Source organism: Bos grunniens, chromosome 3, assembly GCF_055505025.1.
Source record: "Bos grunniens cultivar Pamir isolate PY7600 chromosome 3, Bosgru_T2T1.0, whole genome shotgun sequence".
Taxonomy (NCBI): domain Eukaryota; kingdom Metazoa; phylum Chordata; class Mammalia; order Artiodactyla; family Bovidae; genus Bos; species Bos grunniens.
In genome coordinates, this window is record NC_141167.1 from 120,698,679 (window position 1) to 120,719,737 (window position 21,059).

Consider the following 21,059-nt stretch of genomic DNA (forward strand, 5'->3'; position numbering starts at 1 on the left):
TTTGATCCTACCATGCTTTGGATACCATAACTTTATGCCACCCCTCCTTACCCCCAAGAGGAAGAGCAGAGTACTTAAATAGCATTATGTGTAGGCCACTGGAATAGGCTTTGTACACCAGAAATCAGTCAAACTTGTGTTGTATATTTCTTTGTGATTTACAAAAAGCTTGTTGTTCTTATTTTTATGAGAACTCGAAAATGGAACCAGTGTGTGGAATTTTTATGGTCTCCATGAGAGTGAAATATTTGTTTCTGGAAGACTTCTTCAACTGGTGATGTGTTAATCTCTAAGTGCTTATCTCTGTTTTTCAAAATCTTATCTTCTTTTAGCCTTGTTGATTTATTTAATGTATCTTGAGGCTTCCCTGGTGGCTCAGAGGGTAAAGCATCTGTCTACAATGCGGGAGACCTGGGTTCGATCCCTGGGTCGGGAATATCCCCTGGAGAAGGAAATGGCAATCCACTCCAGTACACTTGCCTGGAAAATCCCATGGACAGAGAAGCCTGGTAGGCTACAGTCCATGGGGTCGCAAAGAGTTGGACACAACTGAGTGACTTCACTTCAATGTATCTTGAGCTTGTTTCTCTAATAGTGCACAGTCTTACAATCTTGACATAAGTAGTGATTTCCTGCATCGAGATGGAGACAGCAGCCATTGACAAAAATGTGCAACTTTAAATAAATAGTGAAACTTCTGTATGTGGCTTATGGAATTTAAAGTAAATTTTATTTCAACTAGTGTCTCACACTACTTGATGCAAGCATGTACTCTTAGTTTCATTAATTATATATATGTAAGAAGTTCTGTATTTCCTGTCTATGAGAAACTTTAGGAAAAACCATAAGAGAACAATCACTATGAGATTTTTCAAGGAGGTGAAATACATGTTCGCTTTTTAAATAATTATCTCAAACCTTAAATAGTTCTTGTGAGTCATGTGATCTGCCTAATTAATTCTATTAAAATGATGCGTTTGCTCAAAGTTAGCTAGGACATATAATGGCAGAAGTTAGCTCCCTTTTAGAAATACTGCCTGAAATTTCTAGCTCGTTCTTTTCTAACTGGTCTGCTCTGTAAACATACACGAGGCTGAGGAAGAGACGTTGAGAAGTTCCAGTGGTAGAAAGTGGAAGCTCACTACCGTGTTCATGTGACTCGATGATTCTTGCAGGTTCCCATAGTCCATTATATTTTATTCACTACAAAGAGTGCTCTGGTTATTTCTAAATAATATCTAGACATAGTAATTTGAAAACAATGTAGTATATCTCTTAGAAAGTATTTCTGGGTAGTGGGGTGGTGTGTCTTTCCATACATTAGTCTGATTCCTACATTAGATGCAATGTAAGCAGTTAAAGGCACTGACTGCCGTAACAGTTAGAAACTGATGGCGATAGCAGAGCCCCTGCTAACAGGTGTATGCAGCAATCTATACATTAATAAAATCATTTTGTTTATCTAAATGATTGCTTTTACTATCATTTATTAAAGCATTTTAAGAGTAAATTCATCTCAATCTTGGCAAAATCACCTGTTAATTTCTTCTGTCCAAGCCATGTGTCAAGAAAGGAGAGACTAGAAGACAGCCTTGGTGCTCCCATAAGAGCTGTGTCTCTACCAGTCTTTACAGCAGTGTAATGATGATAATCTCTTCTTCAGGCCACCGTAGGTTTCATGCTTGTTGTGATCCCACTTGCTCTAAGTGCTGCTTTCACTTTTTGAACTAACATGATTTTATGATTATGATTTATTATTCATATTTTTGTTTCTTAACCTTTATCTGCATTCATGTACATGTCTTGCAGTTCTATCTTTAGAAGAGAAATCATTTTACTGTATTTCTTCATCCTTTTGAATCTCTTTACCTCCTTGGAGGTACTTAGAAAAATGCTTGTACAAAATAGGTGCCTGATAAATGCACCTGTTTAAGAAAAGTCCGTTGCTTATTTCAGTTTTTGTGTTTTCAATAATTATATTATTTTGCTTGCCTTCTAGGCACACAAACCAATGGTCTGGACTTTCAGAAGCAGCCTGTGCCCGTTGGAGGAGCCATCTCAACAGCCCAGGCCCAGGCTTTCCTTGGACATCTCCATCAGGTATGTTGTTCTGCTCAGCTAGGAGTGAGAGTGAAAAATGCAGACATGGAATGCTAGGGCTTAGTAAAGTTATTTTAGAATGTGGGACTTTTAAAGCTGATTTAAACGTGGTGTTACCAGCATCTAACCGTGTCGTTCTGAATGGTTACTAGGGAATCCTTTAACTTAGTTGACTATAGCTGTTGACCCCACAGCTGTGTGAAAAAGAGTTCCTTGTTTGAACAGATACATTTACAACTGGGTTACTGTTTTGTGAGTGTGGTCTGTGGTGAATCACTGAAAGTATTGAATAGTAAATTACAAAGTCATCCAAAATGATTTAACGCCCATTGCCTGAGACCTGCTGTGTAAGACTTTGAGTTCACAGCTCGTATTCCTTCTTTAAAGCAATTTCAAACCATTTACATTTGGGCTCTTGAGAATCCCTTGGACTGCAAGGAGATCCAACCAGTCCATTCTGAAGGAGATCAACCCTGGGATTTCTTTGGAAGGAATGATGCTAAAGCTGTAACTCCAGTACTTTGGCCACCTCATGCGAAGAGTTGACTCATTGGAAAAGTCTCTGATGATGGGAGGGATTGGGGGCAGGAGGAGAAGGGGACGACAGAGGATGAAATGGCTGGATGGCATCACCGACTCGATGAACGTGAGTCTGAGTGAACTCCGGGAGTTGGTGATGGACAGGGAGGCCTGGCGTGCTGCGATTCATGGGGTCACAAAGAGTCAGACACGACTGAGCGATTGAACTGAACTGAACCACTTAGAGGCTTTGTTTGACTGTGAACATCCTGGTTTGTGGTTCAACTTTATTACTCTTATGTTACATGATTTCTCCTAAGTCTAAAGCAGGCTCTAAATCTATCATCCATATGTTATCATTAAAGTAAACAGAAAAGGAATATAAAAACAAATATTGACTCTCCAGGAGTTAAGGGATATGGGAGCTGCTTGAAAATTGAAAGTAAATAAAACAATGAAAACATTTGGGAGACAGATTAGGAATGTGTCTCAACTGCTTGATTTATGTTCACAGTTATGTGTTAGAGCTTTACTTTGTACAACTTGTTGGTCTTTACCTCATATAAACCCTAGAACCAGTTTAGTATACAAATTGTGCAGGTCAGCATTAGTGATTTTGGTAGTGCCAGATGGTACTAGTGGTGGAGGTTCAATGAAAAGCACTGCTGCTGCTGCTGCGAAGTCGCTTCAGTCGTGTCCGACTCTGTGCGACCCCAGAGACAGCAGCCCACCAGGCTCCCCCATCCCTGGAATTTTCCAGGCAAGAACACTGGAGTAGGTTGCCATTTCCTTCTCCAATGCATGAAAGTGAAAAGTGAAAGTGAAGTCGCTCAGTCATTCCCGACTCTTAGTGACCCCATGGACTGCAGCCTACCAGGCTCCTCTGTCCATGGATTTTCCAGGCAAGAGTACTGGAGTGGGGTGCCATTGCCTTCTCCGGTGAAAAGCACATATGGACATAAAATAATAGATGTTCAGTAATTTGTTGAACAAATGAATGAATGGATGGTAAAACTTATGAGTACAGAGGAAGAAATGATTAGCTCATCTCACATATTGTAAGATTTTTATCATAGGGTGATTTTTAAGCCAGGTTTTAAAGAATGTTGTTGTTCAGTCGCTAAGTCATGTCTGACTCTTTGTAACTCCAGGAACTACAGCACACCAGGCTTCCCTGTCCTTCACTATCTCCTAGAATTTGCTCAAACTCATGTCCACTGAGTCAGTGATGTCATCTTCCCCAGCGTCAGGGTCTTTTCCAGTGAGTCAGCTCTTCACCAAATTCTTCTTCCAGGTGGCCAAAATATTGGAGCTTCAGCTTCAGCATTCCAAGGAGCAAGCATCTTTTAATTGCATGGCTTCAGTCACCATCCACAGTGATTTTGGAGCCCCAGAAAATAAAATCTGTCATTGTTAACACTTTTCCCCCATCTATTTGCCATGAAGTGATGGGGCTGGATGCCATGATCTTCATTTTTTGAATGTTGAGTTTTAAGCCAAGTTTTTCACTCCACTCTTTCACCTTCAAGAGGTTCTTTTTTAGTTCCTCTTTGCTTTCTGCCATTAGAGTGCTATCATCTGCATATCTGAGGTTGTTGATATTTCTCCCGGCAATCTTGATTCCATCTTGTGCTTCATCCAGCCTGGCATTTTACATGATGTACTCTGCATAGAATTTAAATAAGCAGGGTGACAGTATATATAGCCTTGACGTGCTCCTTTTCCTAGTTTGAACCAGTCCATTGGTCCATGTCTATCCCAGGGGATCTTCTCAACCCGGGGATTGAACTCAGGTCTCCAGCATTTCAGGCAGTTACTTTACCATCTGAGCCACCAGGGAAGCCCAAAGGATGTTGGGAGCTAGCTAAATGGAGTTGTAAAGGGATGCTCTCACTTTCTGTTTTCAACTTTCTATTTTGAAAACTTTAAAATCTATGGAAAATTGAATAACAATAGAACAGTTTTCAGCCAAAAGCTCTTCATCTGGTATCACTAATTGTTACCATGTTACCATATAAGCTTTATGTGTCTGTGTTTGTGCACATACATTTTGTGTATGTATATACATGTCAGGAGAAGGCAATGGCAACCCACTCCAGTGCTCTTGCCTGGAAAATCCCATGGACAGAGGAGCCTGGTAGGCTGCAGTCCATGGGGTCGCTAAGAGTCGGACACGACTGAGCAACTTCACTTTCACTTTTCACTTTCATGCATTGGAGAAGGAAATGGCAACCCATTCCAGTATTCTTGCCTGGAGAATCCCAGGGACAGGGGAGCCTGGTGGGCTGCCGTCTGTGGGGTTGCACAGAGTCAGACGTGACTGATGCAACTTAGCAGCAGCCGCAGCAGCATACATGTCAACTTGTCCCATTATTCTGTACTGAATTTGATCATTTGATTAAGGTAGTGTCTCAAATTTGTCTACTATAAAGGTAACTATCTTCCTCATAATTAATAAGGAGATACTGTAAGATTTGTATTCCTCAACAAATTTTTACCCAGAAACATCATGATTGAAATAAAATCACAAAGAAGTTTTAAGTTCAGGAAGTCTTGATGCTGTGTGCTAAATCCAAAATGGAATTATCATGTTAATGATAAATTTTTCAGCCTTCCAAATTTGAACCCTGGAATAATCCGTAACTTGTTTTTTCTTCATTTATATCCAGTCAGTTTCCAGGATGCTGTGTAGTACTTTTGCAATACTTTTCATGTTTCCTACTTTTAATTCCCACTGCTGCCATTCTAGGGTAGGTTTCCATTTATTCAAACCTAGTTTATGTAACAGTCCAGTTGTTTTATATAGTGTTGGTCAATTTAGATTTGACTGATATTTCATCACGGTTAGAACTAGAGGGAAATACACTGTAAATAATATTGTATTCTTCTAAGTGCATCATAGTAGGAGGAACATGTATCATTACTGGTGGCTTTAACTGTGATCACTTGTCTTCCTGATTTTCCCACTATTTTACCCTTTGTAATTAATAAATATCTATGGAGAGATAGGGAGAGCATATGTAAATATCATGTTACTCCTTAAATTTCACCCATTAGTTAGAACACCCATTGGTGACAGTTGCCTAAATCAGTTATTATTATCATGGTTGCCACATGATGACCCTTATTTTAATATCACCATGGTTTGAACTTTCTGAATGTGTGAAGTGTTAGTATTAACTGTTCTCACAGACTTTCATATGTGGTTTATAGGACAGATTCTTTATTTCAGCCAGGATTTTTGAATTATGACAATAAATATTTTAAGGACTTGACTATGTAGATGTGTGTGTGTGTGTGTGTTTATAAGATTTTTACTTTTATATACATGAAATTTTGAAATTAGAATGAGTAGATAATTCTGATTGTTTTTAAGGGTAAAAATAATGTCTATAAGTAGCCTGCTTCTATGTTCTTTAACACAATGTGGAAGATGAGTTAAGGTTTTAGAAACTAAGTATCCTGTGAGTACTAACGATGTAATGTAAGGAATGTTAAATACAAGTGTGGCAGGCCTGCTGATGCAGATTTAGTGTGGGAAAACATCTTCAGAGAGGAAATTTTAACAGCACTTTCTGCTGGGAGGTGGAGGTACTGTGAGCTTTTCCATAAAGTTTCAACTCCTTAAAGTAAACCTCTTCATATGCTTGGCTCTAAATAGAACACACGTTTGTAGAGACTTGTTGATGACAGGCTCTAATGATGGATGTCAACAGTATTCGATTAGAATTTCCCCAGTTGCTTTACTTTTATAGGTCCAGCTCGCTGGAACAAGTTTACAGGCTGCTGCTCAGTCTCTAAATGTACAGGTGAGCTGGGACATGGGACTGGGGATCAGTTTTTCTATTCATTTTTACCGTATTTTTCTAATTTTCTGTAATGAATATGCAATAATTTTATAATGAAAATACTTAGAAGTATTACTTTTTTTCTTACTGAATCTCATAAAAATTCAAATAATGATAATCAAAGCCATTAATAAAAATCCATTTTATATTACATCACTGTGAATGTCCAAAGGTGAACAAGAAAATTCTACTTTCAAGGTTTTATTTGGAAGTTCAGTAAAAATGTTTCTAAGTTGTACAGCCATTTATCATTTTGCATATCTTAGGAAAACATTATATTAGAGGGAAGAACAATAAAATGAGAGACCTAAGTCTTAGATTTGAATTCTCATTCTGCCACTCACTAGCTGTGTGAATTTTGGCAAGTCACGTTTCCTCCTGGGGCTCATTTTTTCTTATACAGTCAGCCCTGCCTATCCCCGGGTTCCACATCTGGAGGTACAGAGAGCTGACTGTGAAGGACCTCAGCATCTGCAGATTTTGGTGTCTGAGGCAGGGGGTTGGAGGGGTGGGGGTGGTCCTGGGACTTATTCTCTGTAGATACCAAGGGGCAACTGCATGTATTTAAGTGGACGAGTTTAGAAGATTGACAAGGTTCTTCTCTGCTCTGCCATGTCATGAATCTGAGAATTGCAATTAAACCTATTTCTGAACGTTAATGGGCTTCATACAGTCAAATTTAAAGACAAAACTGAAATCTGGGTGCTTTGTTTCTATGAACCATTCAACATAACATGCAAAGTTTAGTTCTTCTGCATTACTCCATAATACTTCAGTCAACCTGCTGCTTCCTTTCATTATAGTGTTTAGGTAACTAACAGTCAAGAGAGAAAAACAGTATTCTGGAAGGTTGATTTCAGTGTTGCTAATGACTAAAGACCTTGGACTGAGCATTCCATGAAACCAAGTGAAATATGGACCTAGTAACACATGGAGACGAGAAGAGAAATGAAAAGGAGATAATGTGACCTTCCTTTTTGAGGGAGAGGAGGTGGAAAATTGCCTTGGTTGCCATGGCAAACTGTTATCCCTTAGAGAGATGTTGGCAAACAGGCTGTATCTCCACTGTGGAATGTTTACAGTCTTGCACTGTAATTATCTCTCAATGACTGGCAGAATTAATCAGAGCCTTTATGTTAATTAGCCTTGCTGCAGTCCCCAAAACAGGTGGTGGGAAATATGCAAATCTAGGCAGAATTTTAATGCTCTGCATAACCAGTTTTAATTACCATAAAATTTTCTCTCAGTGCCCCTTTCAGGATCATATTCTCTTTCCCTCTTGGCTTCAGCATTTCCCTCTAAGCTTGCGTGTTACTTGATGAGGGAATGCTAAATTTATAGTTCTTTAAAAGATTAGTTGAAAAGTTCAGTGGGTCAAATAATCAATTTCTGAAATGGTATATAGGGAAGTTTTACACTGGCCACCAAAGACATGTCAAAATGTTGAGATAGAGGGTCTGTCTAGTGTAAACATAGGTTGAAAATATGCTCTTCCCTTCCTCCTTATTTCCAGAGGTAAGGATTTGTGTTTATGAAAAGTTCTGTCAACTAGTGGAAGACCACATTACTTCTTAAAAATTAAGAATTATTGAAAAATTTTAAAAATTGAGAAAAACTAAGCAGCTTTGCTAGTTTGGGAATAAAAAGTCTGAAAACTTAATACGTAAAATTAGGAAAATACAAAGATATAAGAAAGGAAATGTGAAGTTGGAAAACTCATGATTAGATAAGTCTGTGTTGTAAATCTCAAAATATGAAATTAGTACTTTTAAAAAATCAATTATTAAATCTTTTTTTCTCCCCCCACCCCCTCAGTCTAAACCTAATGAAGAATCGGGGGATTCACAGCAGCCGAGCCAGCCTTCCCAGCAGCCTTCAGTGCAGGCAGCCATCCCCCAGACCCAGCTTATGCTGGCTGGAGGACAGATAACTGGGGTGAGTTTTCACTGAGAGATTTGTAATAAACTTCCTCTGTGTCAGTACTGCCACTGGCCAGTATCTGATTAGATCTGTTGACTGTAGCAGATACATGGCTATGCCTGGCATATGTCTTTAAAGCAGTTTTCTACATTGTAAACAGCTCTGAAAAAAGAGCTATCTCTGTCATGAGTTTTCAGTGTATTTTTTCTTACTATGGCAGATAGGCTCTGCGTAAACTTACTAACTTTTTTAAACCAGTGTTCCAACTGTTGCTTCATCTGCAGTGGAATCATGTTCCCATGGTTCAAATAGTTACAGTGATGAAATTGTATCAGCGGTTGTCAGTTTGGAGTTATAACATCACTGCAGAGTAGAAGTTAAAGAATGGATCAGTACCTATAAAAGAAAAACATTTAAAATTACTGTATAGTGTTCTAAGGGGCTTCCCAAATGGCTCAGTGGTAAAGAATCCACCTGCTGATGCAAGAGACACAGGTTTGGTCTCTGGGTCAGGAAGATCCCCTAGAATAGGAAATTGCAACTTGTTCCAGTACTCTTGCCTGCAAAATTCTGTGGACAGAGGAGCCTGGCAGGCTGCAGTCCATGGGGTCACAAAGAGTCGGGCATGACTGAGTGACCAAGCACACACACACACAGTGTTCTAAAATGAAACCTCTGCTGTCGTGTCCTGGCTCTTCAGTTTACTTTGTTGGCTAATTCATCTCTCTGTGCCTCAGGTTTCCTTCAGTTAAACGGAGATGTTAATACTTAGCTCACAGAATTGTTTTAGAGGTTAGGAGTAGTGATGTAGGTGAAACTCACAGAACAGTGTCTGGCATGTCATAGTGTTCAATAAATGTCATCTGGGTTTTTTTGGTAGTAAAGTTTTTTTTTAATTTTAATTGGAGGCTAATTACTTTACAGTATTGTGGTGGTTTTTGCTATACAGTCATGTGAATCAGCCACGGGTGTACATGTGTTCCCCATCCTGACCCTGTCTCCCACCTCCCTCCCCATCCCATCCCTCAGGGTCATCCAGTGCACCAGCCCTGAGCACCCTGTCTCATGCATCAAACCTGAACTGGCAATCTGTTTCACGTATGATAATATACATGTTTCAATGCTGTTCTCTCAAATCATCCCACCCTTGCCCTCTCCGACAGAGTCCAAAAGTCAGTTCTTTACATCTGTGTCTCTTTTGCTGTCTCACATACAGGGTCATCATTACCATCTTTCTAAATTCCATATATATGCATTAGTATACTGTATTGGTGTTTTTCTTTCTGACTTACTTCACTCTGTATAATAGGCTCCAGTTTCATCCACCTCATTAGAACTGATTCAAATGCATTCTTTTTAATAGCTGAGTAATACTCCATTGTGTATATGTACCACAGCTTTCTTATCCATTCGTCTGCCAGTGGACATCTAGGTTGCTTCCATGTCCTGGCTATTGTAAACAGTGCTGCGATGAACACTGGGGTACATGTGTCTCTTTCAATATTGGTAGTAAATTGACCTGTGCAAGTATATTAAGCTTTTAACTTTTCAGATGTCTTTTCTCTGAGGCCCCATTAAAAATATTTTCCAATGTTGAAAATTTGTGTATTAAATTATCTTTTGTGGGGGAGTCAAAAGGAGTGGTAAGGAAAAGTTGTTTGTTATTCAGTTCATATCACATCAACCTACAAAATATTTTATTTCCTTCATTTCAGTTAAGTATGTTTTGGTAGCAGAAGGCTCTTTTAAGAATAGTTGCAAAATTGTTTTACAAAATCCCATCAATAGAAATTAATATATGTTTACATATTATATAAAATATTTATAAACATCTATCTTGACGGGTATTGGGATTTTGAATGATTTAATTTTGATTCTGTCTCTAATACACAAATTGTATTGGACCTTTTTTGAAAAAGGATTATGCCACTAAATGACATACTTGCTCTTCAGAATATTCCTTCTTGCTTTGATCAGAACATGTCACCAAAAAGAAGGTAGAACATACTTAACACTTTAAGTGTGTTTGAAAAAAGCTGCATTTTGAAAGCAAGTTAAAATCTTCAAATACATTTCCTATTTTCTTGTTTGGGTTTTGTTTGAGTGCCTAGTGTTTACAAGAGTAAGAGACACTTGGGAATGCAGGTTCATGTGGCTGGAGCGTCTGTCAAACTTGGGCCTGGGGCTTCATTTGCCTCTAAAGAGAGTGGCTGTCACCACCTGTTTCACAGAAATAATATATTGGAAAGAGGATGTAAAGTTGCAGAGACCCCATGCTTTCAGTAACAGAAAAGATAGTTGGGGAGGAGGCTGTACGGAGACTGGGAAAAGAAACAAATGGACCTCATATTCTTTAATCATATCTTAGAACATAATGAAAGTGATGGAATATGGCAGGGATTCATGCTAATTAGAAGAAGCTGGGCCTTATCAGTTCTTTCCTGGTCAGATCCAGCATCCTTGTTCCTTATTCATCTCACTAATGACTTGCTGTTCTGTTGGATGTAAATATCTTTTCATTTCCTGGCAGTATTGATTCTTTTCTTTGTTGCTTACTAGTTAATTACTTTTTTGCCTGAACCTTTGGTCCTGGACAAGCTTGAATGATTAAGTCCAGAGTGAGGACCACTATTTTAATGTAAATGGTCTGCAAGTAATGGTAGCTTGATCACTGATGAACATTTTAGCCTCATACTTGCCATATGAAGTTGGGTAGCTATGGTTTAATACCACTTGAGTTACTTACTTCAAAGCAGTTGGCTTGCACTGGGGGCCCATCTCCTTTAACTCTTTCCGACTGTTTGTCCTGACTTTGTTTAGCTGACTTTGACACCAGCCCAGCAGCAGTTACTACTACAGCAGGCTCAGGCACAGGCACAGCTGCTGGCGGCTGCCGTGCAGCAGCATTCCGCCAGCCAACAGCACAGCGCTGCCGGGGCCACCATCTCCGCCTCCGCCGCCACACCCATGACGCAGATCCCCTTGTCTCAGCCCATACAGATCGCACAGGTGAGTGAGTGACTTATCGCTGGGGCGGGAAGGGAGGAATAGAATGGCAGTTTCTTTGGTATTAAGTTCACTTTCTGATTGTTAGTGTGGGCGCTTAAAGGCCTGAGAAGCTCTAAATCAGCGAGGTGAGTGATGAAGACTTCTTTACTGCTGAACTAGAAATAATACATTTGTTTGCTTATTTGAGTTAGTATTATAAACACATAACCAATTATTTGAATAACTGTTTATATTAGGTGGCAGCTCTCGAATAATTAGCTGCGTATTTCTGGAGCAGAGGATCACTATATTTATTTAATTAGCTAATTATACAGGCCCGCGTTCTTTCACACGCTCTGCAGTGGGTGTTGCCACCCGCGTGTAAGAGGAACTGAGAACCATCTCTCTGCTACAGAGTGATTGGCTTTGTGCGGAACTGCATTAGAGTGTTGTTTGGCTTTAATTTTTGCATTTTTGGGCAGAGTATCCAGAGATAATAAAAATTTATTTAGAGAGGCATAGACAGTTCTACCAAGGAGGAAAAGTAAATGGAAACCTTTGTCTCAAGGAGAGGAAAAAAGTAGAAGTAGTCACATCAGTGAAATGATGAAGAGTTGTTATGAGTCCAATGCAGATAATTGTTTTATACGCCCAAAGAAGACTCAGAAATGGGCTTAAATTATAGCTAGAAGTTCACTAAACATTAAAAAAAAAAAAGCCAATAAACTATAAGTACAGAATAGATATCAGACTAATGTTTATGATTATTATTTAATAGTCAGTTTTTATTTTGCCCATTTTTTTATTACCAAATAAGTGTTTTTCATGCCTAAGTTGTGAGACTCTATATTGACATTATTCTAATAAGATAATATACATGCAATGACATTAAAAATTATGAAATAATAAGCCAATATAAGCAAGTTTAATATGTTATAGATCAGATTTTTATATGGATAGCTTTTTTTTTAATTTATGCACTGTTTTCTCAGTTGAATTAGGCTGGTGCCAGATTTCATAGGTCTTTTAATTTATTGATGCAGGTTCAGACATAACACTTAATTTTTGCTCTACAAGAGGAAATTCCGTCACTTAAAAAAGCAACATATTTTTTTCTCACTTGACTTCTAAAGCTCATGTTGGTCTCTACATGTTAAAGATACAACCATAAGCATTTAACTATTGAAAATTAGATTTCGCATTAAGTCATGACGCAATATATACTCATAGAAACAGCATGTCCTTGTCACAGCTCCAAGTTCCTTCACACGCTTCGGAACATATTCAGAGCACATCCTTGTTAGGAGTTTATAATAATGTCAGATATTGACTCTCTTTTTATTTGGATGACAGAACTCATCAACTGGGAAACTTAAGATTAAGCACACTTTTATTTCAGAATCTCCAATCCCTGTTTTAATCCTACTTTTTTAGGATCTGCAACAACTGCAACAACTTCAACAGCAGAATCTCAACCTGCAACAGTTTGTACTGGTCCATCCAACAACCAACCTGCAACCAGCGCAGTTTATCATCTCACAGACGCCCCAGGGCCAGCAGGGTGAGCACCTCCTTAGAGCTTATTAGTGGTGCACCAAGGCTGTCCACTTGTCCACACAGATGCTAACTATTATATTTTGGCCCGGAAGCTGTCCATTAAAACAGTGTTGTTTTTTTTTTAATTTAATTTAACTTTAAGCTCAATATTCATGTTGAGAAAAACTTTGTCATGCATACCTCATTATTGAAGGTCATCATTCCCTGCCTTTCATATGCTTACTCAGTAAGGAGTACTGTGAGTTAGACCAAAAGTCTCAATTAAATTCAACTGCTGCACATATATTGAATAAATTGCTTCTACTGTTTTGATAGTTTTTCATGGGAATGTGTTCAAAGAATGTGGGCTGAGGATTTGAGCATTGAAAGTATATGCTTCTAACAATCATTGGTTTTCTTTTAAAGTTTAAGAAAAAGAGGGTATCATGTTAGAAACTGTACAAATTTGGGGAGTTATAAAAAAAAAATCTTCAAGGCCTTTTAGTGCCAAATGTTGTTGTGTTATTTCTGTATAAAGTGCAATCATGTTTGTTGGGCTGGTTAATGGAATCAATATAGACAGTATTAGAGTATCAAGGCTTCAACCCAAGGAATATTAGTGCATTACTGCTTCCTCATTATTTGTTTTTTAGCCTTTTTTCTTAATCATTCAAAAATCTTTTGTTGTACACATACCTATTCCACTTTTAAACGAATAAGATAGCCTGCCCCTTTCATGACCTAGACAGTTCTCTGGTCTAGCATGTACTGCTGCTGCTGCTGCTGCTGCTAAGTCGCTTCAGTCGTGTCCGACTCTGTGCAACCCCATAGACGGCAGCCCACCAGGCTCCCCTGTCCCTGGGATTCTCCAGGCAAGAATACTGGAGTGGGTTGCCATTTCCTTCTCCAATGCATGAAGGTGAAAAGTAAAAATGAAGTCGCTCAGTCCTATCCGACTCTGAGCGACCCCATGGACTGCAGCCTACCGGGCTCCTCTGTCCATGGGATTTTCCAGGCAAGAGTACTGGAGTGGGGTGCCATCATCGCCTTAGCAGCTTCTAATTGCTTTTGGGTTAAGAAGTAGAGCTTTGTGGGGGTTTTGTTTTTTTTTTTGGAGTTTCAAGTTGCTTCCATTTAAAATACTTCTTCACTTTCACCTATTCCTTCCTAAAATAAAAAAATTGATCAACCAGAGAGGTTAGGTTACACCAAAGACATATACCAGTTTTACATTTTTCCATATCTTCTTGCCCAAATTGTATTTAATAAGACTGAATTTAATACGACTGAATTGTATTTAATAAGACTGTAGGCAAATAAGACCTTAAGAGTTTTAAGACCAGTAGGACTATCAGGATATCAGTTGAAATTTTCACGTCACTTTCTTATGCCATATGTTCAAGGTAATCTTTAATGTTGGACATAACATGTTTGTGTTTTGTAGGTCTCCTGCAAGCGCAAAATCTTTTAACACAACTACCTCAGCAAAGCCAAGCCAACCTCCTACAGTCTCAGCCAAGCATCGCCCTCACCTCCCAGGTCAGTTTTCTTCCATGAGGGTTGCTTTCTTTTATCCTGTTGTCTTGAAATACTTTGGGGCTCTGTCTAATTCAACTCCCTAATAAAAATAATTCGAATAGTTTTTAAAAAACTCACCAAAATTTCAAAGCTAGGTTTTTCAGCTTCATAGAAAAAAATGCTGCCAAATTGATGTAGTCTTTGAAAACCTTCAGCTAGTCCCTATTTTGTTACATGTTCATAAAGAATAACTATGTTAGCACTGAATGAGTAATGCGTTCTGGCTCTTGGACCACCCTCCCCTGATATATGACAGGAGAGATTACCACTTGAGTTAGACACCTAGCGCCTCAGTTAAAACCATCATTGTTCTTTGCTCTTGCTCAGAAACTGTGAAGACACTCTTATCCCTGTGTTTATTCCCCATCTCAACTTTCCTGTGTTGCTTTAGCTAATTTCTTCCAGAGTTTAACTATAGAAAAAGTACAAGTCTAGGCATCTAGAGATTAAGGCTTTAGACCTAGTTCTGTTTCTTTCCTAGCTGTGACTTTGAGCATATCATTTCTCCTTTCTGCACCTCCATTTCCTTATCTGTAAAGTAGATGATTAAACTAGCTGATCCTCAATTCACCTTCCATCTCTGATTCTCTTTGTTCATAACTATGGAAGTTATCACTTGATACTAACAAATTACTAGATTTGACCAAATTCAACAACTGTTTATGATTTAAAAAAAAAAAAACAAAACTCTTCTAAGAACAGAAAGTAACTTTCTCAACCTGCTAAAAGGCATCTACCAAAAAAAAAAACATTATAAAGACTGAACAGTTATCCACTGTTACCACTTTTATTCAGCATTGTACTGAAGAGCCTAGCAATGCAGTAAGATAAGAAAAATAAAGAACATGTAGGTTACAAAGGAAGGTGCCGGGGTCCAGCCCCAGCTGATCCAAGGAGTTCAAAGCGGGGACGGCATCGGCGAGGATCAGGATACAATAGCTTCAATTAGATATTAATTAAAGATGTAAAGAGTAATAGAATGAGGATAGCGCAGTAGGAAAATTCAGTGGAGAAAAGAGGCTGAGTAGCTTGGTTTACGCAGGAGACCAATAAAACTTCAAGACAAGAAGTTTGCAACCACTTTCGTAGGCTGCAGGCATCCTTCCGTTCTCCTGAAGGAGAGGAGACACTGAGGCCTCCCCGGTCGGATCTTAGAAGCCCAGGCATAATTAGTAAGCATGGCGGGTTCCGCGCTCCAGATGGAGACTCGGCCAGAGTTTGAGAGAGAGAGCGACATGGGGAGACCAGTATTTCGAGAAACTGATCCCAATTCTTTATTTTCCATGGTCTGCTTTTATACACTGAGATGTTATGCTAAAGTCACGTGGGGTCAGCAGTCCTGACTTTTATCAAAGTCAGGTGCTTCATATAAATGTATACAGAGGTCTTAGGGGTATTACATCATCTTCTGGCCAGGGGGCCTGCTGACAATTTATGACCCTCTCCTTGTGACAGCGGTCAGTCAACCAGGACACTTATTTCTCCAGGGGTGATTATTCTTAAAACAGACGCCACCCAAATAAAGTTACATTCCTATAGGGTGAGGGTGTAGTGGGTTTTAGTTAAGGAAAAAATTTACTTAGCCTAAGGTCTAACGTGATTTATATCAAAGGTTAATACTTATTTCTTCTATATATTCATTTATGTGTGTAAGGGCAGGGGATGTGGAGACTTAGCAACAAACATTGGCTCAATAAATGAAAAACCCTTCACCAATACAGTTTCTAATCAGCCCACTATACTTATACTAATGGTTTTCTAACTTTTCTAAGGAACCTGTTTTTAGAAGGTTTAAAGCATCTCGTGCCTCTCACGGTTGGGAGGCTGTGAGCAATCACATGTGGCCGGACCAGCCTATCAGGCAGGCTAGAGAACCTTCAGAGGAGTTTGTAGGTTAAAACACTCTTGTCATGCCCAGGAATTTTTATTAACTGGAGCCCTAAGTTAACTCCTTCTCCGAAAGAGGTGGTGGGGGACAGCCCCCCGTAAAGTCAGAGATGTAGGTAAGAGCACAAAGTAGTAAAGTAGGCAGGCTCTGGTTATGGGGGTAGATGCTTGAGGATTTCCAGGGGGACTCCTGAGGCTCGATCCCGCCTTTGCGTATGTCGAGCCTCCTTCCTCATGACCTTTGCCACGGGCAGAGTGCCTCACTCTGGCCCCCAACAGGAAGGGTCTCCTTTGGCAGACAATATGATTATCTATGCAGAAAATTCAGAAGAATCTACAAAAATGTTGCTGGAATTAGTAAGTGAACTTAGCAAGTATGATACAAAATTACTTAGTAACTTAGCAAGCAAGATACAAAGTCAATAGACAAAAATCTGTACATTAATAAAAATCATTTGGAAATTGAAATTAATAAGAAAAATATTTGCAGTAATTAAGAATAAATTTAACAAAATGTTCATAAGACCTATACATTGAAGACTACAAAATCTTGCTGAGTGAAATTGAAGACCTAAGTAAATGGAGAGATGTAATGTGTTCATGAAGACTTTGATTCGTAAAACAAGATCTCTCCAAATTGATCTATAGATTCAACACAATCCCAATTAATATCTACAGCTTTCTTTGAAGAAATATGTGTGGTGTTTCTAACACTTGTACAGAATTGAAGAGGTCATGGAATAGCCAGTTTTGAAAAGTGAGAAAGTTAAAGGATTACTCGTTGTCTAGAATTACTATACAACTATGGTAAGAAAGACAGTGTGATAATGGCATGTGAATAGAAATAGAGCAGAAGTCCGATAGACTTGCATCATCAAGAACCAACTGACTATCCATAGGCAGAAAAAAAAAGCACCTCACTCCTTATTTCACGATATTGTTGTTGCTCAGTCACATTCGACTCTCTGGGAACCCGTCGATTGCAGCGCTCCAGGTCTCACTGTCCCTCACTATCTCCCGAAGTTTGCCCAGGTTCACATTCACTGAAGCAGTGATGTCATCCAACCATCTCATCCTCTGTCACCCTCTTCTCCTTCACAGTGATATACAAAGATTAATTTGAAATGGGTTGCAGACCTAAACTTCTAAAAAAAAAACTTAAGGGAAAGTCTTTGGGTCCCTGGATAAGGTAATTTCTTAAGTGGGACACAAAAAGCACTAACCATAAAAGATAAAAAGTAATAAATTTAATTTCATAAAAATTAAAAGTTTCTGTTGAAAGAATGAAAAGAAAAGCCACAGACTGGAAGAAAATATTCTTGAAACGTATAAAAATAAAAGACTTATATCCAGATTATATAAAGAACTCATACAGCACAATAAGACAACCTGTTTGTTTTTTTTAAGGGGGTGTGTGCAAAATATTTCAAGATATTTGAAGGCAAATTAAATACCAAAGAAGGCACATTAAATACCCAATAAGTATATGAAAAGATGCTCAAAATTATTAGTCATGAGGAAAATGCAAATGAAATATCACTACATACCCAGCAGAACGGGCAAAATTAAAGACTATGATAATACCAAGTGTTGGTGAGAATATAAAGCAAACCCAGCTCTTAAACGTTGCCACTGGGGTTGTGGATTGATGCAGGCCCTTTAGAGAACTTGGCGGTTTTTTTTTTCAAGTTAAATACAACTTATGACTCAGCAGCTATACTCTCAGAAATGAGTGCATTTGCTCACACAAAGACCTGTATATGAATGTTCATAGAGCTTTTATAAACAGCCTAAATATCCATCAACTGCTGAATAGATAACATAAATTTTGACATATCTATATGATGGATTGCTACTCAGCCAAAGAAACAAATGTATTTACGATACATTCAACATCATGTATGAATTTCAAAAGCATTATGCCAGGTGAAAGAAGACAAACATAAAAACTGTATACTGCATGATTCAATTTACATGGCATTTTACACAGACAAAGCTATAGGGACAGAAATCAAATCAGTGGTTGCCAGGGGGTGGGGCTAGGGGTGAGGACTGACAACAAAGGGCCCAGGAAATTTTGAGGGTGATGGAAATTTTCTGCATCTTAATCGCTTATAAGAGTTTTATGACTACATATAGTTGTCAAAACCCATCCAACTGTACACTTTTAAATGGTGCATTTAATTGTGAATAAGCGGAATTATGAAAATGAGGTTGAAAAGAAAACCTATAGCAGCAGTTCCTTTCTGACCTACAAGCTTTGTAAACAGTGGCAGGGCTGACAGCTTCATCCTGACTCCTGCTCACTGAATTTTACTCTACTATTTCTAGATCTGGCCCAGTCCAGCCTGAGGTTTCTGGAGTTGGGGTAACTTATCTGTAACCACTCCACCAAAAGGTACCCAAGCTATTTTTAGTCCTTTACTATTTGAGAATGGGGCTACTTCAAGCCTGGAAATAAAGCGACTGTCTGATAGTTGAGACACATCTCTAACCATCAACCAGTCTCAGTGGGAAGTTATAACCACATAGGACTCTAACTTGGTTGGTAAAGTTTTGGGTTCCTCCAGGTGGTCAGGTTAAAATTTTCTCAGTGTCAGCACGCCAGAGAGATTAATTTTGTCTTCATTGAAGAGGGATGGTAGAAAGGAGCTTACCCCAAGTGTAGGCATGCGCAATTCCTATTATGTAGTTTTCAGGGGCAGTTAGTTCAGTTGGAGAGAGCATATTACTAATGAAGTAAAATTTAGGGGAATATGACGCATTAAAATTATACGGAAAAAAGTACACAACCAGAGGCTCCATCTGTAATCCTGTCCTGTAATCTCTCACCTGGGCTTCTGTTCACAGGGAGGGTTGGCTGAGCAGTTAGGATGCAGTCAGGGCAGCACCTGTCACTAGTGAGTACTCAGAAGGAGGGTTCTACTCGGAGCTTGTGAGTCAGAAAAGATAGAGTATACCCTTATGTCCCAAATAAACTTTAGATGGATTTAAATAATTAAACATTTTTAAAGACATCGAAGAAGCAGGATATTTTTAGCTAGAAATAAGTCAAAGCTTTCTCAGATTTGAAGCAACAGCAGATAACTGAGGAAGAAAAAATAGTTCACCCAAATGATAATTCAACACTTACATACACTGAAAAATAAAAGGAGAAAAGCAGAGTGGGAAAATTATTTGTATTACTACAACAGACAAAGGCTTAATTTATAACATTTGATGAGATCTTTGAGAATAAGGATACCATTAATATATAAATGGGTTATGGATGTAAAGTTAATTCACATGAAAGGAAGTACAGGTAATAATTAACACATGGGAAAATTTTGGCTTTAAGTAATAAGAAATAAGAATTAAGGCATTAGCAAAGTACAGTTTATTCCTGAATTAGTAAAACATTTTTTAAAACTGCTAACACAAATCATGTGGGAACATTGTACACTGAGAACCAGCATTATGATGTATACCAAAAGCCGTGAAATTGTGTGTAGTATATACTCTTTATCCAGTTACAGAAAAATCCTTTGTGAATTTATCTCAAAGAACTAATTAGGTGGAAAAAATGACTGTATGCACAGTGTTTCATTGTGGTATCATCTATGTTAGTAAAAACAAATGAAAAATGTCTTAACGATAAAGAAATGGCTAAATAAATTATTATTATGATATAATTACCTTTCAGCCCACCTTTGACAATTAAGATGACTGAAACACCATAGTAGAAAAAATTGAAACCTAATGTTAACGGAGAAGAGCAGAGTATAAAATTTTGTTACTATAATTACAGTTAAGGTTAACAATAGATCAGTAGATGTGCAGGAGGAAGAAAACTTCTAGAGGTTATAGATAAATTTAACAGTGTAAAAATGAAGCTCTATGGAAGAAAACTTGAACAAATAGTCAGAAATGAAGCTATTAAGTTATTTAAACTATAGGTGATTTGTTTTTCCCCCTTAAAATAGTTTTTAATAATCTTATTTTTTATAATATTCTATTACAAGTAGGAGATATGATAGTGATAAGACAGGGATGGTTCCTGCTGTTTTGAAGCTTATAGTTTAAGTGACATATTTGTGATACAGGTTCTTAAAAATAAAGACTGATTTCTTAAATGACATGAGATGCGTGTATTCAGACCATTCGAAAACTCAAGGATAATGGATTTCATTTTTGTATATTCAGGTCTTTTCCACAGATGTATGTGTTTGACCTTAACTGTAATTGTAGTGTATATAGCACCACACTCTGCTGTTCTCACTGGGTGTTACGTTGTACCTGCCACAGTGTTATATGGTCTTCATAGTTCTTGAATATAGCTGTTCGTGTAAATTGTTTACTTGCAGCATTCCAGATATAAACTTAAATTTCTTAGTGTATGTGTGTTCTTATTCTTCTGTTCCTTCTCTAACAGCCAGCAACCCCAACACGCACAATAGCAGCAACCCCAATTCAGACACTTCCACAGAGCCAGGCAACACCAAAGCGGATTGATACTCCCAGCTTGGAGGAGCCCAGTGACCTTGAGGAGCTTGAGCAGTTTGCCAAGACCTTCAAACAAAGACGAATCAAACTTGGATTCACTCAGGTAGGATGAACCTACCTTTAACTAAAGCTTCCTTCCTTGGCCAGGTCCAAATATTTGCATTCCATGTCCAAAGAGACTTCTAAGGAGCAGTATATTTT

The 21,059-nt window shown here is 38.4% G+C and overlaps 1 protein-coding gene across 9 annotated transcripts in view; it reads left to right on the forward strand.

The window, feature by feature from the left end:
• Window positions 1-21,059, forward strand: part of POU2F1 (POU class 2 homeobox 1) — a 204,640-nt gene that overhangs the window by 147,988 nt on the left and 35,593 nt on the right. For 5 of the 9 annotated variants that reach the window (XM_086393908.1, XM_086393909.1, XM_086393907.1 and 2 more), the window contains 7 exons: window positions 2,000-2,100; window positions 6,375-6,428; window positions 8,283-8,402; window positions 11,208-11,396; window positions 12,810-12,936; window positions 14,356-14,450; window positions 20,788-20,961. In XM_086393908.1, the coding sequence (XP_086250034.1) occupies window positions 2,000-2,100; window positions 6,375-6,428; window positions 8,283-8,402; window positions 11,208-11,396; window positions 12,810-12,936; window positions 14,356-14,450; window positions 20,788-20,961 (860 nt within the window). The remainder of the gene's footprint in view (window positions 1-1,999; window positions 2,101-6,374; window positions 6,429-8,282; window positions 8,403-11,207; window positions 11,397-12,809; window positions 12,937-14,355; window positions 14,451-20,787; window positions 20,962-21,059) is intronic. The other 4 variants (XM_086393904.1, XM_086393912.1, XM_086393910.1 and 1 more) reach the window with 2 other exon arrangements.